Genomic DNA, 18,428 nt, shown 5'->3' on the forward strand with positions numbered 1-18,428 from the left:
AAAATTTGGGATTTGCTAAAGAGGTGAGAAGAGAAACCATAGACAAAATATAATAGTTCTCTTTACCTCCAATCTCTCATCCACAATTTCACCTTCCTCATTTCCTGGAAGAGGTAGTGTCCGTAACCATGGTGTAATCTTGGAGGGTAGTTTAAGAAATTGTTATTCTATAGAAACCCATGTTTGCTGTATTTAACTCTAGTCCATTCTAGAATTTTATTTAGCATTATAGCTTGGTAGTAGCTAGATATGCGAGGAAGCTGGAGACCTCCCAAATGTTTACACCTATATAGAATATCCAATTTTATCCAAGGAGGCTTCTTACCCAAAATTAATTGTTTAATCACTCCATGTACTTTTTGGAGCCATCAAGGATGACTATGTATTGGTAATGTCTGCATAATATAAAGAATCCTAGGTAGCATATTAATGTATTTTTTGTAGAACACAGGAAATCCCCACATATGGGGGGGTAGTCACATAAGTGTATTCATTTTTACCACATTGACTCTCCTCCATGATAAACGTTTGAGAACAGCTTGCAAGAATTGGCATACCAGAGTGGCTAGTACAGGTTCAGAATTTAACTGAAATAGCTGAGAAAGATTTCTAGTTAACCGAATCCCTATATATTTAAGATGGGACGGATGCCACAGAAAGCAGAACCCATGCCTTAGACCTTCAACTATCGGGAAATGTGGTAAGGTTCAAAGCTATAGATTTTGAATAGTTAGCCACATTTCTTTGGAGAATGTTTGGATCCCAATCAACTCTATTGATGGCCTTCTCGGCAATGGTCAACAAAATCATAGATGGGATATCGATCTGTAAAATAATATAATTTGGATCAGATTGAAAACTCTGGGTTTGTCATTTGACATAAAGCACGTGACAACACGACCAATTTGATTATCATGTATTATCTTGGGGAGAATTTTTTTAAGTAGTTAGATGTAAAGCTCTATGCCAAGTTAATTGCAAGACTGAGATGTGCCTATAAATGCGACACAGGGAGGGATCCTTCCCCTCTTTAGGAATAATTTCAATGTGCGCTTCTAGGGATTGTCTAGAGAATTCTCTTATCTGAAACGACATTTAACATCTAGAGAAGTATTGGAACAAGCTCTGTAATAAGGGTTGGCAAAGCCATCAGCTCCTGGACTTTTACCAGAGGATGAAGATGATATTTGTTTCAGTTCCTGATGTGTAAAAGGCTGTTCTAGGAAATCTCTATCTTCTACAGAAGTGAAATCAATTGATTGCATATAGATGGCCATCTCCCCCTGTTTGCCCTGCCCTCCAAACTGAGATGTACAACTAGCAATGATGTAGACTAGAGTACGTCTAGACTAATAAGACCAGAATGTAACGGCTATTGCCCCCCTTTTCCCTGTTTTTTAAATTATATATTTTTTATCATCTTTGAGAGTGAGTTCTTTGTACAGCGCTGTGGAATTAGTGGCGCTATACAAATGGTCACAATGATGATCCTTTATAGATTGGATATAGAGGTAATCCTCTGTGCTCGTTGTTCAGCATTTTACCCAGTTTGTAACCCCATTGAAAGAAGTGGTTATAGCATTACGATATGTTTTTTTTTTGTTTGTTTTTAATTTTATTTATTTAAGTGTTCAATGCCAATCTCCACCAGTTCAGTATAGGGATCTATGGAAAGGGAGGTCTTGTTTGTTTCTAAATTTTATTTTGTGTAGCAGTGCTGATGCCTTTCAGGAAAGCCCCCTACCTGGATGCATTTACCTCTAATCACACATTTGTGAGCCTCCCAGACAGAAATTTTTGAAATGTCTTAAGTATCATTGTTATTCCTTAATGGAGTACTCAAATTGTGTTTTACAATAGGTTTCTTGTAGTAAACATTCATTGAGTCTACAGTTTTGTAACAAAAGTGGGAGTGTGATCAGACGAAGTTCTCAGCCCCCTCTAAGAGGTATAAATTCCTGTGGCTGACAAAAATAGTCTATAGTGTCTAGAATAGACACAATGCAGTTGCGAATAAAATCTGTAATCATTATCATTAGGGTGCAAGAGTCTACAGGCATCTGCCAACTGGTGTCCATGAATGGTGTCTTACCTGATGGTGTTTTTTATCCGGGTGTCTGAACCCTATTTTATATCCGGGTGTCTGAACCCTATTTTATATATTATGGATGGGGTTAAGCATCCAATTGAGATTACCTCCCATTATGCTGATGCACTCAAGCAGGGGTTCAACGAGCTCTAACATTTTTGAATAGAAAGCAGTTTGACCTTGATTCAGGGCATAAAGGTTGACAATTAAGAACTGGTGGTTAGACCTTCTAATCTGTTACAATGTCTGACAATAAGGTTTCTAGTGAATAGAAGAATTACTTCTTTTGGATTCTCCTTTAAAATAACTTGTGTTTAAACACATTGTAATAATAGTGGCTGCACTTTGATGGTGTAATGAACATTCCAAGGAAGATGGATTCCAAGTCTTAACCTAGATTGGCACTGGCTGACCAGGGGTGCAAAGTCTAACGAGCTCCCAGGGTTTCACCAAAAACCGCCGCAAGGTAAGATGGGCTTAGTTGGCGGGAACTCACAGATCACAGTCCCCTGGACTGCCACTAGGCGTTACACTGTAGTGAAGAATATTTCAGCAGAAAGGGAGAAGCCAAGGACATGTCAAACCGGCTGGGAACTAGTACAGAGGCGTTCAGTGCGGTACAGAAAGAAATCCAAGAGGGAAAGTCAACAAGCCAGGAACTGGTACTTAGACGGTCAGCACAGTTTTTAGAGCCCAGATGGTATGTAAGAACAAGATTAAAGTGAAAGAAAAACAGTGACCACCTTGCCAGGCAAGGATTTAAGCTCTGTGTGGATTGTAAATACAGTAGAATCTTGTGGTCGGTGTAAATAGTCACTGGGAACTGAGCTCCCTCCAGGAGGTGTTTCCACTCAGCAAGGGCTAATTTAATGGCTAAGAGATATTTATCTCCTATCCCATAATTCTTCTCAGCAGGATAATTTGCTAGAGAAAAAGCCACAGGGATGAAGTTTTCTAGAGGAGACTAGTCAATGCAGAGACGAAGACTACAGTCCTTCTTTTTAACAAAAAAGCTAGCACCTGCAGGTGATGAAGATTTACAGATGAAGCCCCGCTTCAAATTTTCCTGGACGTATTCTGCAATGACATTAGTCTCTAGGATACAATGGTTATACATGCCCACAAGGTGGCGCTTTCCCAAATTCAGTGTGGGAGAAACTCGGTGGCTAGGAGAAACAATGATACTGGGAAGGAAGAAGTTCATTTGGCATTTGAACTGGAGGGCTAATTGTACAGTAGAGTGGTGAGACTGTTCCTTTTCTTTGTTATCTAAAGTGAAGGTTTAACTTATTGCACAGAGAAATAAGTTCTTTCAAGAACCAGCTCCAACTTGATCCCGTCAGATATCCCCTGCCAGAAAGCTGCATTCAGGGTCTCTACGTTCCATTGGAGGTCATGGTCTTAAATTCAATCACATATTGGCACAAGGGTTGAGTGCCCTGACGCAGGCACAATATTCCAGAATCAGCGTTAGACACTCAGTTAATCGAAAATCTTCTTAAAGATGTTCAGAAAATTAGTTCAATTTATGTAATAAAGAATCATTCCGTTTCCCATGAGGGGGAAGGGGGGGAGGGAGACCCAGGCAAGAGCTTGTCCAGATAGGAGAGATATAATATTAGTGACATTTGCTTTCTCTGAAGGGATGTTCCCTGGAATAGCGCATTGGTTCAAAAATTCCCTACACAATTTCACCATCAAATTTAGGGGGATTAGGAATGCGGTATTGGAAGGTGGTTGCTGAAGGAGGTGCTGGCTTTGGCACTGTGGAAGACTAACCGGAAACAGCCAGAGTACTCTGTTGTGTGTCAAGGCAATTAGTCGTTCAGATGGCCCACCAAATGTGCCACAAAACTGTGTATATGGCTTTCCGTGGAATATTGAGCCGATTAAAGGCATATAGGAAAATCCTTCACACGTAGTGTCTGCAGAAAATGTTTGCCATCTTAGCATCACATTTATGGCTTTAATCACCTCTGTTAAGGCCAAACATGCACTGGTTTATGTATTCTTTGTATGTGAACTACATTAATTATGCTCATTATATGTAAACTGTTTACATATAAGTTATTAAAGTATATTTATTTGTGCAGCTGGGATGTGTCTAAGGTGAATCATGAGAATACACTTCATGTGTAATTATGTCTTATCTAAGTAAACTTTGTCTCAGGCTCTGCTGATTAGTAAGAAAGTGCCATGCTTTGTTCAGTCCTCCAGGTTATTTTCCACCTCATACCTTGTTAAATGAGGACTTTGGGTTTCTGCCATTAGATAAACACTTGCTTGTAAAAGAGTGATTATCGAATACCTTTGCTCTTAGAAATAAGCTTAATTGTGCGAAAGTTTAGTCTTGTGAATAAAAGTAAATGGGTAATACCTGTTTATGGTGTATACAAGTGGACGAAATAAGGAGGACTGCACAGGTCCCCCTTCTCTGTAAATCATGGAGCAGAAGGTGGGGGAGTGGACTAGTGGCAAGGGACTTGGTTAATTATTAGTAAAGTAACAGTTGGTCATCATTCCTCTGATTCCTGAGATTCAGTTCATAAGTCTTTTATTAAATTATGGAGCAGAAGGGGGGAGGCAGTAGTGGACTAGTTGCAAGAGACGATATCACTAAGGTTGTAGTGTGACATAAGGGTGGTCAAATATAACTGGGCTAGCAAAGAGGTGGCAGACACAACTCTTTGTTAATCACAAAATGATTAGTATATACATTCTTCCATGTTGGGCACAATTACAGCTGCAATCACAGAATTTGTTTTTTATTTATTTTTATAGCAAGTTTTTAAGTGTGTTTTATTTTTTTAACATACATCTGTCATTATTCTTAGCTGCCCTCTCTGGAGGGTGTAAAGTACATCTGCTGGTCACGCAGGCTCTCTGCTCAGTAGGGTGTTCCAAAAGTTCTCTGCTCACTACATCATGTGCTACGTGACTGTGGTTGCCATGGTGGTTCATGATGTTGTGAAGAAGTATAAATGGTTAATAACAGCCTGAAGAAAGCAATCCCATGGAAATGGTAAATGCCAAGTTTATTCTTATAGCCGTCCACAGTGATTTATGTTAATTACCTCCTTTTATTCTTTTCCTATGGAATTAGGCACAGAAAGTTTTTGAGCTTTTTGTCCCTTTATAGACTAGGGGCTAGATTTACTAAACTGCGGATTTAAAAAAGTGGAGATGTTGCCTATAGCAACCAATCAGATTCTAGCTGTCATTCTGTAGAATGCACTAAATAAATGATAACTAGAATCTGATTGGTTGCTATAGGCAACACCTCCATTTTTTTCAAACCCGCCGTTTAGCAAATATACTCCTAGGACTTTTATTTCAAATAGACACTTGGGGGTGAAAAGTTAGTTATTTATCTACAGTGATGGGCAACAGGCAGCCGTAGGGACTCATGAGGCCCACAGCTTCTTCCTGCTTTATTGTCTCCAGCTTTGTTTGTTATAGCTTGGAACACTTTTTTAAAATGCTTGCTGTTATTAGATGTGTGCCCAATTCTTTGGCGTAACTATATTTTTAAAACTTATTACTGTAATTAAAGGTGATTTGCGACCCTTAATAGGGTTAGAAGGTCAGCCATATGGCTTCTGAGGTGTACTGGGTTGCCCTCTGATCTGGTGCGTTCTAAAAAATGATAGCTAGAATCTAGTTGTTATGGGCAACACCTTTCCATTTTATAAGGTTTGATACATTTACCCCTTGGGGTCCTCCATACACATGTATGTAAATAAAATGAGAGCTGAGAGGATATATTTGTCCTCTTGGCACAATCTATTTTAATCTAGTCAATTACTTGGACTCCTTTTAATCGCTGTTGACTTTTTGATGGCAGAGCAAGTAATGGAAGATGCGGGGACACCTTTTCTTTCATTATATGATGACAGACTTGTGTGACTAAACTTCCGTGGGGATCTTATGCCATGAACGGTCTTTTCCTGTTCCACTTGTGGCTCATTTATTAATTTTGGCTTACACCAAAAAGTAGTTTATTTTCTCCTATGTTAAATCATAAAAACTTTCCACTGCTCTAGAGTCTAATGGTGGGGTAAACAAACTCCTGTTTAAGAAATACACTGATGTGAAAAGTACATTATAAAGCATTTAAAGCCATAAATGTGATGCTACAGATAGTTTATAAAAGCCTTTATCAAGGCTACATGAAAAAACATATTTTGCCCTTTGTATAATTTTACAGATTAAAAATATAAATTATAAAATAAAAAGCACAATGTTTAAATACAGTGTGTAGTGAAAATGGAGGAATTGGTTATAGGGATTAACCCATAAGATGACTGTGGTGAATAATGCATAATCATAAGGAAGTACATTGTAAATACTATATATCAAATGAATCCATTTAGTAAGCTAGGGTGTAATGCAAATGACTTAAAAGCAATGCTGCTTTCACAGGGTTAATGACCTAACTCAGTGTGACCCTGCAGACAAGAATTACAAGATAACCTTGTCACCTTTAGGGGGAGCTGAACAGCTTCATGGGGTGAGCTATATCCTGGCACCTAAAGAGACTTTAAGGAACCGACCTAGCAGGAGGTCACCAGGAGACATTGGCTCTATGAGCACATGATGGCTTGCTATTTTTTATATAGGCAAATAGAACTCTATATCCAAAATACCCCTTACAATCAATATAATTAGTGATCACCACATAGTCATAAACATTATCATGAAGGGAATTGCATAAGTTGAATAAAGCTGTCTGTCACGCAGGGAATGAGAGGACACTTGACCTATCTCTGTTTGGAATCTGTAGATTTATAAATTTAGATTGGATTTATAAATTCTAAAATTAGGTCTGTGACACTTCCAAAGAATATGTTCCATGTTAGCATTGGGTATTAAACGGGGAAGATGCAAATTGTGGTTGTAAAATTGTCACAGGCCTTCCCTGGAGACCACATCCCAGTAGAAGGGGAAAGGTGGAAAAAGCCAATTTCCCTTGTTGCAGATTATATAACTCATATTTAAGTTTATACTCTAAACTTTTGTCCTTTATTTTGATATGTCTTTCTGTACATTTGTCACCTTTTTTTATTTTTATAATCTTTAAACATTGTACCTTTTTACGTATATTAAACCTAAAATTTAATAAGTGCTGTCCTTAATTCTTTAAACAAATTCATCACCTGTTTAGATTGCTTTGCTGTTTTAACCCTTTAAATACCAGTGTAGAAGTGTTAACTCTTTTAGATATCAGAGCGCAGAGTGTGCGTAATTGGGTAATAAAATCATAGCCGTTCTATCAACTTTAAAAGTAATTGATGGCAGATGAGAATGGTGGGAGTTTGTGCCTGTCTTGTGAAATGAGCAATTAAATGTGTAACCTAAGGGATAGGTGAGAGCAAAATTTAAGCTGGAATGCTGTGTGTCCCCTTACAGTCAACTTCCAAGCCACAAGGGTGTAGAGTGTGGTTTGTGATAGGTAAATGTAGTTGGGAGCGGTTTCCTGCAAAAATAGATGTGCTTTATGGTTTAACTGAGTTTGATTATTTGATAAGTTATCAGATCAGGGAGCCTGCAGAGCGGGTCACACCGACAGTGTTATAAAGCTTAGAGCAGTACTTAAAATAAAAGTGATAACAATAAAAGTACACATGTTCTGAGAGTTGAGCTTCCCTGGTTGAATTAATAGAATTGCCTGACTCCAGAGAGAAAATTGATGTAGTAGTCTGCCTTGTATTGTAAAGCTGTGTGATAAAATGTGTAGCAAATACAGCGCATTGCATCCCTGCTTCCAGGATTGCAGCAGATGGATTGAGCCAACTGGTAGTGCTCTATTTTTGTTCTCAATAGAGATGGACGGGCTCAGTTTCCTTAAAACCGAACCCACCTGAACCTTGGGGTACCGAGCCGAGTCTGCTCAGTACTCTCGCACCTATTCGGATTCCAAAACGAGGCAAAACGTCATCGTGACATAGTCGGATCTCGCGAGTTTTGGAATCGAATACCAGCCTCCACGGCGATCTAACCCTTCTCTGTCCCTCTCTGAGTATAGAGCAGGCAAAGTGAGAGAATAGAAGTAGGAGGGTGGTAGCAGTGATAAGAAAAAAAAATAGCTAAACAATAATTGCCCGCTTAGTGTTAGTAATATGGTTATGAAACATTTTGAATAGTGCAAATGATATCTATGAAACACAATCCATGGTACATCTTTCTCTACTAATCATTTATTTGCTTACTTGTGCAAAGCACCAGAAAATCCATATGCTATTCCCCCATACATGCTTTGAGCAAACAGAAAGTTGTTACCACCCCTTCTTTTCCTGGCCATATTTTCAGACCTCCGGAACAGGCCATTTAACCTCTATTGTCAGATACACCATCTGCTTTAATCAATAAACCACAGGCTGTTAACTAGTGATTATCTCCTATAATTTTGACTGTTAGGAAGGCATTGGGGTACAATAGCGGGATTATGGGAGAGAGATAAACAGTGATTCTGTCAAAAAAAGGCTGCAGTTAGACTTGGGTCCACCTTTGTAGACTAGGAAAATTCCTAGAACAAAATATTGCTGTACATTTTCATGTTTACGGGTTGAGTCATTAAGGCATGCATACTGAGCACATCATGCGTTTGTTTTAAACCACATCGACATGGACTCTGCTAGCTACCAAAGTCAACAAGGAACAGATCTACAAGACACTGTCCTATCCTAGTTCTCATCCTAACCATCTAATAGCTCTTTCAGTGTTAGTTTCTCTGGAACAACCTCCACTTTGCTTCCTTCATCAGTTGGCTTAACACAAGGCTCCGTCCTGTGTCCTCTGCCTTTCTCTATCTACACCACTTCTCTTGGAAAACTAATAAGCTCCTTTGAATTTCAGTATCCTCTCTATGTGGATGATACACAAATTTATCTATCCTCTCCTGATCTCTCACAATCTGTGTTGTCTCGCGTTACTGACTGTTTTTCTGCCATTTCGTCTTGGATGTCCTCTCGCCAACTCGCTCAATCTTTCAAAAGCAGAATTACTAATCCTGCCCACCAGTAGAAGCGTCTTGTCTGACACTTCTATTTCTGTTGACAACATGACCATAAATCCCACCCCACAAGCTCGCTCCCTAGGTGTAATCATTGATTCACAACTATCCTTTGTTCCCCACATCAACTCTATATTTACATCATGCTGCATATTTCTGAAAAACCTTTCCAGAATATGTACATATCTCTCATAAGACACTGCAAAAACTTTCATTTGTTCCTGCATCGACAATTGCAATTCCCTCCTTACTGGTCTTCCAAAATCAGACTCTAGCCCCAACAATCTATTTTGCATGCAGCAACTAGATTGATTTTCCTTGCATATCGTTCTTCCTCTGCTGTGTCACTCTGTCTCTACATTGGCTGCCTGTTTTTCAACTAATCCAATATAAAATTCTTCTACTAACCTACAAGGCCATCAACAAAATTGCACCAACATACACATCTCCTCACTTGTTTTAAAATATCTCCCAACTGGACACCTCCGTTCTATACAAGATCTGCGTCTCTTCCACTCTCATCACATACTCCTATTCTTGGTTACAGGACTTTTTTTTTTTTTACTTTTTTTCGGGCTGCACCCACTTTGTGGAATTCACTTCCTTGCACAATAAGACTTTCCTCTGGTCTTCAAACCTTCAAGCATTCTCTGAAAACCCACCTCTTGAGGCAATCTTATAATATTCCTCAACCACCCTCTAAATCTCCCTAGGTTACCCTGTTACCTCCCTCTACACAGCCAACACAAGACAACAATCCTCTGACATAGTTGTGTGACTGAACATACAGCCCACTAAATAATTTTTAACCTTTGCATTCTAGCTGGACAAATATGCAGTATGATGTAGCACTTACCCTTGTGTATCAAGCCATTATACCATAGATTGTAAGCATGCGAGCAGGGCCCTCTTACCTCCCTGTATGTTTTACCCAGTATTGTTTGATTACTGTTTGCTCACAATTGTAAAGCGCTACAGAATCTGCTGGTGCTATATAAATAAATGTCGATGATCTAAAGATAATTCACTGTGCTCTACTATGTCAGATACTGCAGAATACGTACAATACCTAATGTGGAATATACAATCTCAAAAGAACGCACATTATTAAGCAATTGTTACCTGTCAATAAGTCATATATGATTATAAATGGAAAGTTCCAAAAAAAAATTGGGGTATTTTTAGTCTTTCTTTGGAAAAACATTTATTAGGCTGTCCTTAATGTCTACTGTATATTTTTACAGTTGCTCATGATTGAAAACGCCTGTTTTTTGCACACATACTCTATCAACACTATTATTCGGACCTTAAACTAGTCCCATAGTTGGCGCAAGAAATACAGCAGAAAACCAGCGTACTTCTGTGTGCGCCTGACTTTGACTTGAATGTGGCTACACGGGAACGCCATTACTGTACATTGCCTATGTGAATCCACCTATTCCCCACCCCATTCACTCCCCTAAATTGTAGGCTGTAGTAAGTGTCCTTTACGCTCGGAAGTGACTTGGATGTGGCTGCATTCTGTTGCATATCGTACGGTTCCAAGCATGCGCAGCGTGATTGTTGTGAATGATGCGCACAAAACCAGCAGATACATTCCTTAGTGACTCAGGTCCTACATGAGTACAAAGAAAACATAAAAGATGGAATTAATTTACTGTCAAGTGTCTCTTAGACCAGATAACCTATAGGAGGCATTCAGAAGATCCAGTCATATTCCTAATTGTATTATGTTTATTTTAAAGCAGACCTGATTAAAACAAATACCTCTAATAACAATGCATTTCTTTGTTTTAGGCATTGGGAAATCATGAATTTGACAATGGGGTTTCTGGACTTCTAGACCCATTCCTCATGAAAGTAAAATTTCCTATTCTGAGTGCAAATATTAAACCGGATGAACACATTGCAGCTAACATTACTGGATATTTTGAACCATTTAAAATCTTGAATGTTAATGGTGAACAAATTGCAATAGTTGGATACACCTCAAAAGAAACTCCAGTATTATCTGATTCAGGTGAATTTTATATTTTATTGTCTGCAACAATTAAACCTATTCATGTCTTGATATGATTGTATTACAATCATAATATTATGCATAATATATGAATTTTTTTTGCTATTTCTACCACTTAATACTTTAATTAGAACTATTTTTGATGCTTTTGTGGGCTGCTTTTTGATTATATTGTCTTTGTCATGACCAAGTCAAATTAACAGCTTGTATAGTAAATGCACTATCTATTCACTTTGGAGTTGTATGTAAGTCTGTATATTTTAATAAAATACACACTTCTATACTGTGCATATGCACCAAAAATACATATGCCTGAATACAGATTTTTTTGCATCTTACACTTCAGACACTTTGCCATTGGAGATGTAGAATGGGGGAGGGAAGAGGTCGTTGACCGTAGGCCAAGTACAGCAAGTTCACGTAACTGCAACATGACCTTGCCCCATATACATCTGTCAGGAGGAGTTATCTGTTGCAGGTAGAAGGTTGGAGCAACAAGACACAATGATTATCAGCAGTACAAGCTAGCCTGTACTTGCCCGCTGTCCCGGAGTGTTTGAGAGACTCCCGAGTTCTGGGTAGGTCTCCCGGACTCCAGGGAAAGCAGGTCAGTCTCCCGCAACCTGCCCAACCTAGCCACTTCCTAGAGAAGTAGGCAGGATGGTAGCCTCAATGTCTCGATTCACAGTGAATCGAGCCGTTTTAGCCCTGCCCCCCCACGGCAAAATGACCCTTTTAGGTCATTGTGTTGCAGGGGTGGAGCCAAAATTATGCAATTCACCCCGCCCCCTCCCCTGCCAGCTTCACACTTCACCTCCCAGAGGAGAAGTGTAAGAAGTTGGTAAGTATGAGCTCGCCACTTTTGTTATGATGTTTGCAGATTCACCCCTCTAGCTGATACTACTTAAATCATTTGTGTGACTGCTATATTATCAGAAGTCGCTGCTGTCTATTTGCCTTACTTACTTGACCTTTCTATTTTGACGGGGCATGAATAGATTGTTAAAGAGCAAAATATCAGACTTTTGTAATCCATCTAATTTACTCAGTATTTTTGTGGTTGCATTTAACTATATTTTATATGGTAAATGCTACTTTCACATTTATTAATACTGACACCACCATATTCCGTATGTAAATAACACTTCATTACATTATTATATTGTGTACAAATAGGGCAATATGACTTTTACATTTAAACTACCACTGTCTAGCCACATCTCTTTGCATTCCCTATGCTACATTTATTGCTACTGGGGTAAACCTGGCACATGTGCTAGTCTTGCAGACTAGCTGCATGTTCTGCATGTGGTCCAATGCAGTTTTTCACACGTGCGCCCTTTCCTGCTAATGTTCAGGGCACAAAGGTGTCCAACTCTAAATGAGCTCTTTTGTTTTTGTGTCTGTTTTATATGAATATGTGCAGAATAGGATTGTATAACTAATAGAAATGAGCGGTTCGCATTCCTTGAAATCCAACTAAATCGACATTGGGGATTCGAGTGAAACAGAGTTGTGACTTTCTCGCCAAACTTGGATGTATTGGATCGCCATCTTTTGTATATATATTCTGCCCTCATTCTCTCAAGGGCCTTTTTAAAACAGGCAGAGTGTAGGGAGGAGGTTAACTGCGGTACTCTGCTCATAAAATAGTGTTCATGGTGAATAAGGGACATAATAGAATCTTGTCATTATTGTAAAGCAGTCCTGTAGAGAATAGCCAGCTACAATAGTTTGCTGATCAATTGCTTTTAATTTCAATCTTAAATACACTTTACACGGACTAGTGACTGATAGTGTGTGTGTGTGTGTGTGTGTGTGTGTGTGTGTGTGTGTGTGTGTGTGTATGTATATACTAACCACTATATACTGAGAGAGTTAAATTTCATTCTGAACTAACTAATATATTCTTTGAGAAAAACAGTGCTTTGCTGCCAGACTATTAGAAAGAAAAATGGTTTGTCTATTTTGGAAGAGTCACTCAGTGAAACATATATTTTAAAGAAGGCTGTTTGTGAGGGTGAACACGCAACAGCACTCCCCAAAAGATCGCTATACATTCTAATCTTTTCTATTTTTTTAATCTATTCAATTCTAATTAGCTGTAGCTGTATAAATAAATGAGGATGCTGAGAGATGGTGTCCTGCACTCATACTACAGAAATGCAAAGATTATGCACACAATACATATGTCATTATATCATCTTTTCCCTAGTCATGGAATACTCCAATTTCCTCTTGGTTTTGTAACACATTAATGATTTTGTGGGAAACCACATTTGCGTCTGAGAACACAAGCAATGATATTGGATCCAGAATGCATTTGGAGATGGAAAAATATGAAATATATCTAAGATTAAATTTATTGATAACCATACGGCAGATATACTCCTAGAAGATGAAATTTTGGAGTTATGAGTACAGGAGAAAATACATATATATATATCTCAAAGCCTGTCTGATTTCCTCATATCTAGATTGAACTAACCAGAGATAATGCCATCAAGAACAGATATAACTATTTGGAAAATTAATGATTTTGGATCAGCTCTGATGTTTTTCTTTTCCTGACTAGTGAATCATATAATATAAACAGGGCCATCTTAACAACATTATGGGCCCCCGGGCAAAGCAGTGCACCGGGGCCCCTAGATATAGATATAGATATATAGATGTATACAGATACAGATATAGATATAGATATATAGAGATAGAGATAGATAGATGTACTTGCTCAGTGACCCTTGTAGGGTTTTTTTGCAGGTTTTTTCTTTTGCAGGATTATTTATTCTCATTAAGAGCCGTGCCTATGGGGCCCCCTTGCCCGTGGGGCCCCCGAGCAGCTGCCCATCGTGCCCAATGGAAAAGATGGCCCTGAATATAAACAGTAGAGACTATGTTGATGGTAAAAAAGAGCAACAACATAATAATACACCAGACTATTTTTCATCTCTGAACACAGTATAGGCTCCAAATGATCTAAAATTAATTCCTAGGATCTTTTTTGATTTACTTTTAAGTAAAGGGTTATCATCATAATCTTTTCAATATCTTAATTACGGGTAATGAATTCACAGTGCCGCATTTCTTACTAGTATCTCATAGTCAGAGGTGATCAGTTAATAGCATGCAAGTATTAAGCAGCTAACTATATGCTGCTAGATTCCACTTGAGACTTGTAGGACACTTTATTTTTCCTTAATCGTGAAGAATGGATGGAATGATTGAATGAATAGGGTTCAGTACACGACTTATGATGCATAAAGATATTGAGATAATAGCTTTGTGCCAGCAATCAAGCGATTAGAGTCTGTTTGTGACAAGTGTATGCACTAAACATAAAATTAAATAAAATAACCAAACTAAAAAAACAAAATATAAAACATAAAATATAAAGAATCAATAAATTCAAAAGTATTAATAATACAACTAGCACAAATAATAAGAGAAGCAATAAATTATTTTATTATATATACTGGCATACAGTGGGTGACCCACTCTTCTCTTTATTATTCTATTACCAAGAACAGTAGACATACAAGTCACAGACTATTGAGCTACAGTCAAAATCTGTAGCTCGTAATTGATTAACACAACCAGTGTGCAGATACTCTCTACAATATAAATGATTGTGTGTGTCGCATAATTATCTTATATTATGTAATATAACATAAGGAGTTAAGAGAGACTGAGAGGTTTTAATTAATAAAGAATTGTTTATCCTCTGTTCTCCTTATTTGTTCAGGATAATTATCTCTAAATACAAAATACACACACCAATCTCACACTGACTTCAAAAGAGGGCCTGTTTGGATATTTTTTTTTAATTCTTTTTCGCTTATTTCCTATATCTTTTCAGTCTTTTTTTAATATTTTGTCTCCAGAGATGGGTAAAAATAGGGATTGATATGTTTTTAATAAATTTATAATGAGCCGCCACTCGTTCCTACCTGCGTCCCGGCTGTTGTCATGACAACGACCGAGACATCATTTCCACTTCCTCTGTCCCAGCGTTGTCAGGGAAACGGCCGGGACGGCGTTCTATGTCAGTGCCGCATCTCGGCAATGCTGAAAGCCAGGAGCGTGCGCCCTAAAACCTGTGGGGCTAATTAGCCAATTAATCAGTCTACTCCTGGGGCCCAATTGCCCTATTCCACATCTCTCTGCTGATTGGTTCTTTATTAGAATTTAAGGCAGGGAGGGCTTAGCCTCCCTGAAAGTTATAGCGTTCCAGTCCTGTACTGTTGCTGACCTGCTGTTGGATTCCTGTATACCTGATCTTCCTTTGTGATCTTTGCCTGTACCTTAGACCTTGCCTGTTTGCCTGTGACCCTGACCTTTTGGCTTGTATTCTGGACTTCACTGTTTGCCTGTGACCCTGACCCTTTGGCTTGTATTCTGGACTTCACTGTTTCGCTACGGACCTCTGACCCCCGCTCCAGTCTGGGCTTGCGCCCCCGGTTCCATCTGTGCTACAGCCATCTTTGATGAGCGTTTACTACTCTGAGCTTAAGACCTGGGGGCATCTGAGTACCTGAGAGCACATAAAGCTCGACTGGAAAGGCAGCTGCTAAAGGTGAAGATCTCTACTCTACTGTTCTAAAAGCTCATCTTGGTGGTTGTGGGCCTAACATTATAACCATCCAGTGAAACTACTAGAGAGGATTAATCATGGATGAAAACAGGACGAACCCCTCTCCAGCCCAAGTCTTAGCTGGGCAGATCCAAACCCTGTCCCAGATGGTCCAAGACCTATCGCACCATTTATCTGCACAAGAGGAGGCCTCAAGGACTTCGCAAGCCCAACAAGATTCCCTGGCTTCTACTGTAGAACCTAAATTGAATCTGCCAAACCGTTTCTCTGGGGAGAGAGCTTTATTCCGCAATTTCAAAGAAAGTTTTAAGCTCTATTTCCGACTAAGACCCCGTTCTTCAGGTTCAGAGTAGCAAAGAGTCTGTATTATTATATCCCTTCTTCATGGTGACCCTCAAGGTGACACTCAATCCTGGTTCAGTCTGGCTCCTGCAAGTCCTTCATTACAGGCCGTTGATGCATTCTTTAATGCTTTAGGCCTGCTTTATGATGACCCAGATCGGGTGGCTTCAGCCGAGGCTCAACTTAGGGCCTTATAACAAGGTCAGCCCTCTGCTGAGGAATGCTGTGTCAAGTTTAGGCAATGGTCTACTGATAGCGAATGGGACGATCCTACGTTATGCAGTCAATTTTGCTTAGGTTTGTCGGAGCAGATCAAAGACGCTTTGGTACAGTACACTTCTCCAACATCGCTGGAGAGTCTTATACAGCTCGCCATCAAAATTTGAAAGACGGATCAAAGAGAAGGCGGAAAAAGATACACCTTCCTGTTCATCATCTGCGTTTATTTCTGAGTCAATGGACATTGATCGCCTATGCAATTAGGAGCCTACCGTCTTTCTGCAGAAGAAAAAAACAAGACGGATCCAAGGTCTGTGTTTTTACTGTGTCATCAAAGGACATTTTTCTCCTTCCTGCTCTAACAATTTGGGAAAATAGTTGGCCTAGGAGATAAAGAGGAGGTTCACCTAGGTCTTCAGATTACCTCCTCTAAAAATGCAGTTTTGGTTCCCACACACATCACTTATGGTGCTCATTCTGTTGATATCTCAGCCTTTATTGATGGTGGTGCCACTGGAAACTTTCTGGACATTGGATTCGCCAAATCTTCTGAAAGGAATTCCTTTCAAGAGTATCAGTACTGTTATTACTGTATGTGGTCTAGATGGAGGATCACTCCCAGGCAGAAAGGTCTTGTATGAAACACCCCTGTTACACTTGACAGTGGGAACCCTTCACTCAGAAACTCTGTCCTTCTACCTTATCAATTGGGGCATCCCTGGCTGCGCCTTCACAACCCCGCAATTGATTGGGCACAAGGGGAGATTACCCAGTGGAGTTCCTCGTGTTCTCTGACTTGTTTGAGCTTGCCTCTTCGAATTCTGCAACCTGCTTCCGAATTACTTCCTCCTCAGTATCGTGAATTCTGGGATGTATTTTCTAAAAAAGCAGCTGACACTCTGCCTCCACATCGGGATTTCCATTATGCCATCAAATTAAAACCAGGTGCTAAATTACCAAAAGGAAGACAGTTTCAGGACCAGAAAGTGAATACAAAGGCCATGTAACAGTACGTTGGGGAAAATTTACAAAAAGGGTTTATTAGGCTGTTTCTTTGTCTCCAAGAAGGATGTGGGCTATGTCCTTGTATTGATTTCAGAGGCCTTAACAAAATTACTATTAAAAACACCTACCCACTTCCTCTCATCTCGGTCCAGTTTGATCAACTTAGAGGTGCTACCATCTTCACCAAAATTGACCTTCGCAGGGCATACAATCTCATCCGCATCAGAGAAGGAGATGAATGGAAAACTGCTTTCAATACCCATTCTGGCCACTACGAGTATTTGGTTATGCTGTTTGGTCTTTGTAACGCACCATCTGTCTTCCAAGATATCATTAATGAAGTTCTCTGGGAGTTCCTCGATCAGTTCATGGTTATGTACTTGGATGACATATTAATATATTCCCACTCTTTGTCTCAGCACCTGCTCCATGTTCAGCAAGTTCTCCATAAATTACGGGACCATCATCTTTTTGCCAAGCTTGAAAAATGTGAGTTTGAAGTTCGGCGTGTATCATTCCTAGGATATATAATATCCTCTACCAGTTTCTGTATGGACCCAAGTAAAGTTCAAGCTATTCTAGCTTGGGTGCGGGCCGTTAATCTGAAAGCTGTACAAAGGTTTCTGGGTTTCACCAATTACTACCGAAAATGTGTTTAATGATTTTTGCTGATTTGGTGGCTCCCATAGTTGCCTTTACCCGAAAGGGGGCAGATCCTGGAAATTGGTCCTCAGAAGCTATCAATTCCTTTTGAGGCCCTGAAAAAAGCATTTATCACCGCTCCTGTTTGAGACATCCTAATCTTGAGCTTTTAATTCTGGAGGTTGATGCCTCTGACATTGGTGCTGGCGCTGTTGTCTGTCAGAAAGATCCTGGTAATCACCATCTGTTTCCTTGCGCATTTTTCTCCCGCAAGTTCTCTGCTGCAGAGGCCAACTATGATGTTGGTAATCGGGTACTCTTAGCCATCAAATGGGCTTTTGAAGAATGGCGTCACTGGCTGGAAGGAGCCATCCATGTCATCTCAGTCATTACTGACCATAAGAACCTCCAATACATTGAATTAGCAAAACGGCTGAATCCTAGGCAAGCCCGTTGGTCATTGTTCTTTACCCGCTTCCGTTTTATTATCAGTTATAAACCAGGA

General features: G+C 39.5%; 1 protein-coding gene across 1 annotated transcript in view; it reads left to right on the plus strand.

Annotated features, from left to right (window-relative positions):
- Positions 1-18,428, plus strand: part of NT5E (5'-nucleotidase ecto) — a 133,980-nt gene that overhangs the window by 50,305 nt on the left and 65,247 nt on the right. Inside the window, exon 3 of the mRNA XM_075202720.1 lies at positions 10,899-11,121. Within this exon, the coding sequence (XP_075058821.1) occupies positions 10,899-11,121 (223 nt within the window). The remainder of the gene's footprint in view (positions 1-10,898; positions 11,122-18,428) is intronic.

The sequence above is a fragment of the Mixophyes fleayi genome, chromosome 3 (genome assembly GCF_038048845.1).
Source record: "Mixophyes fleayi isolate aMixFle1 chromosome 3, aMixFle1.hap1, whole genome shotgun sequence".
Classification (NCBI taxonomy): domain Eukaryota; kingdom Metazoa; phylum Chordata; class Amphibia; order Anura; family Limnodynastidae; genus Mixophyes; species Mixophyes fleayi.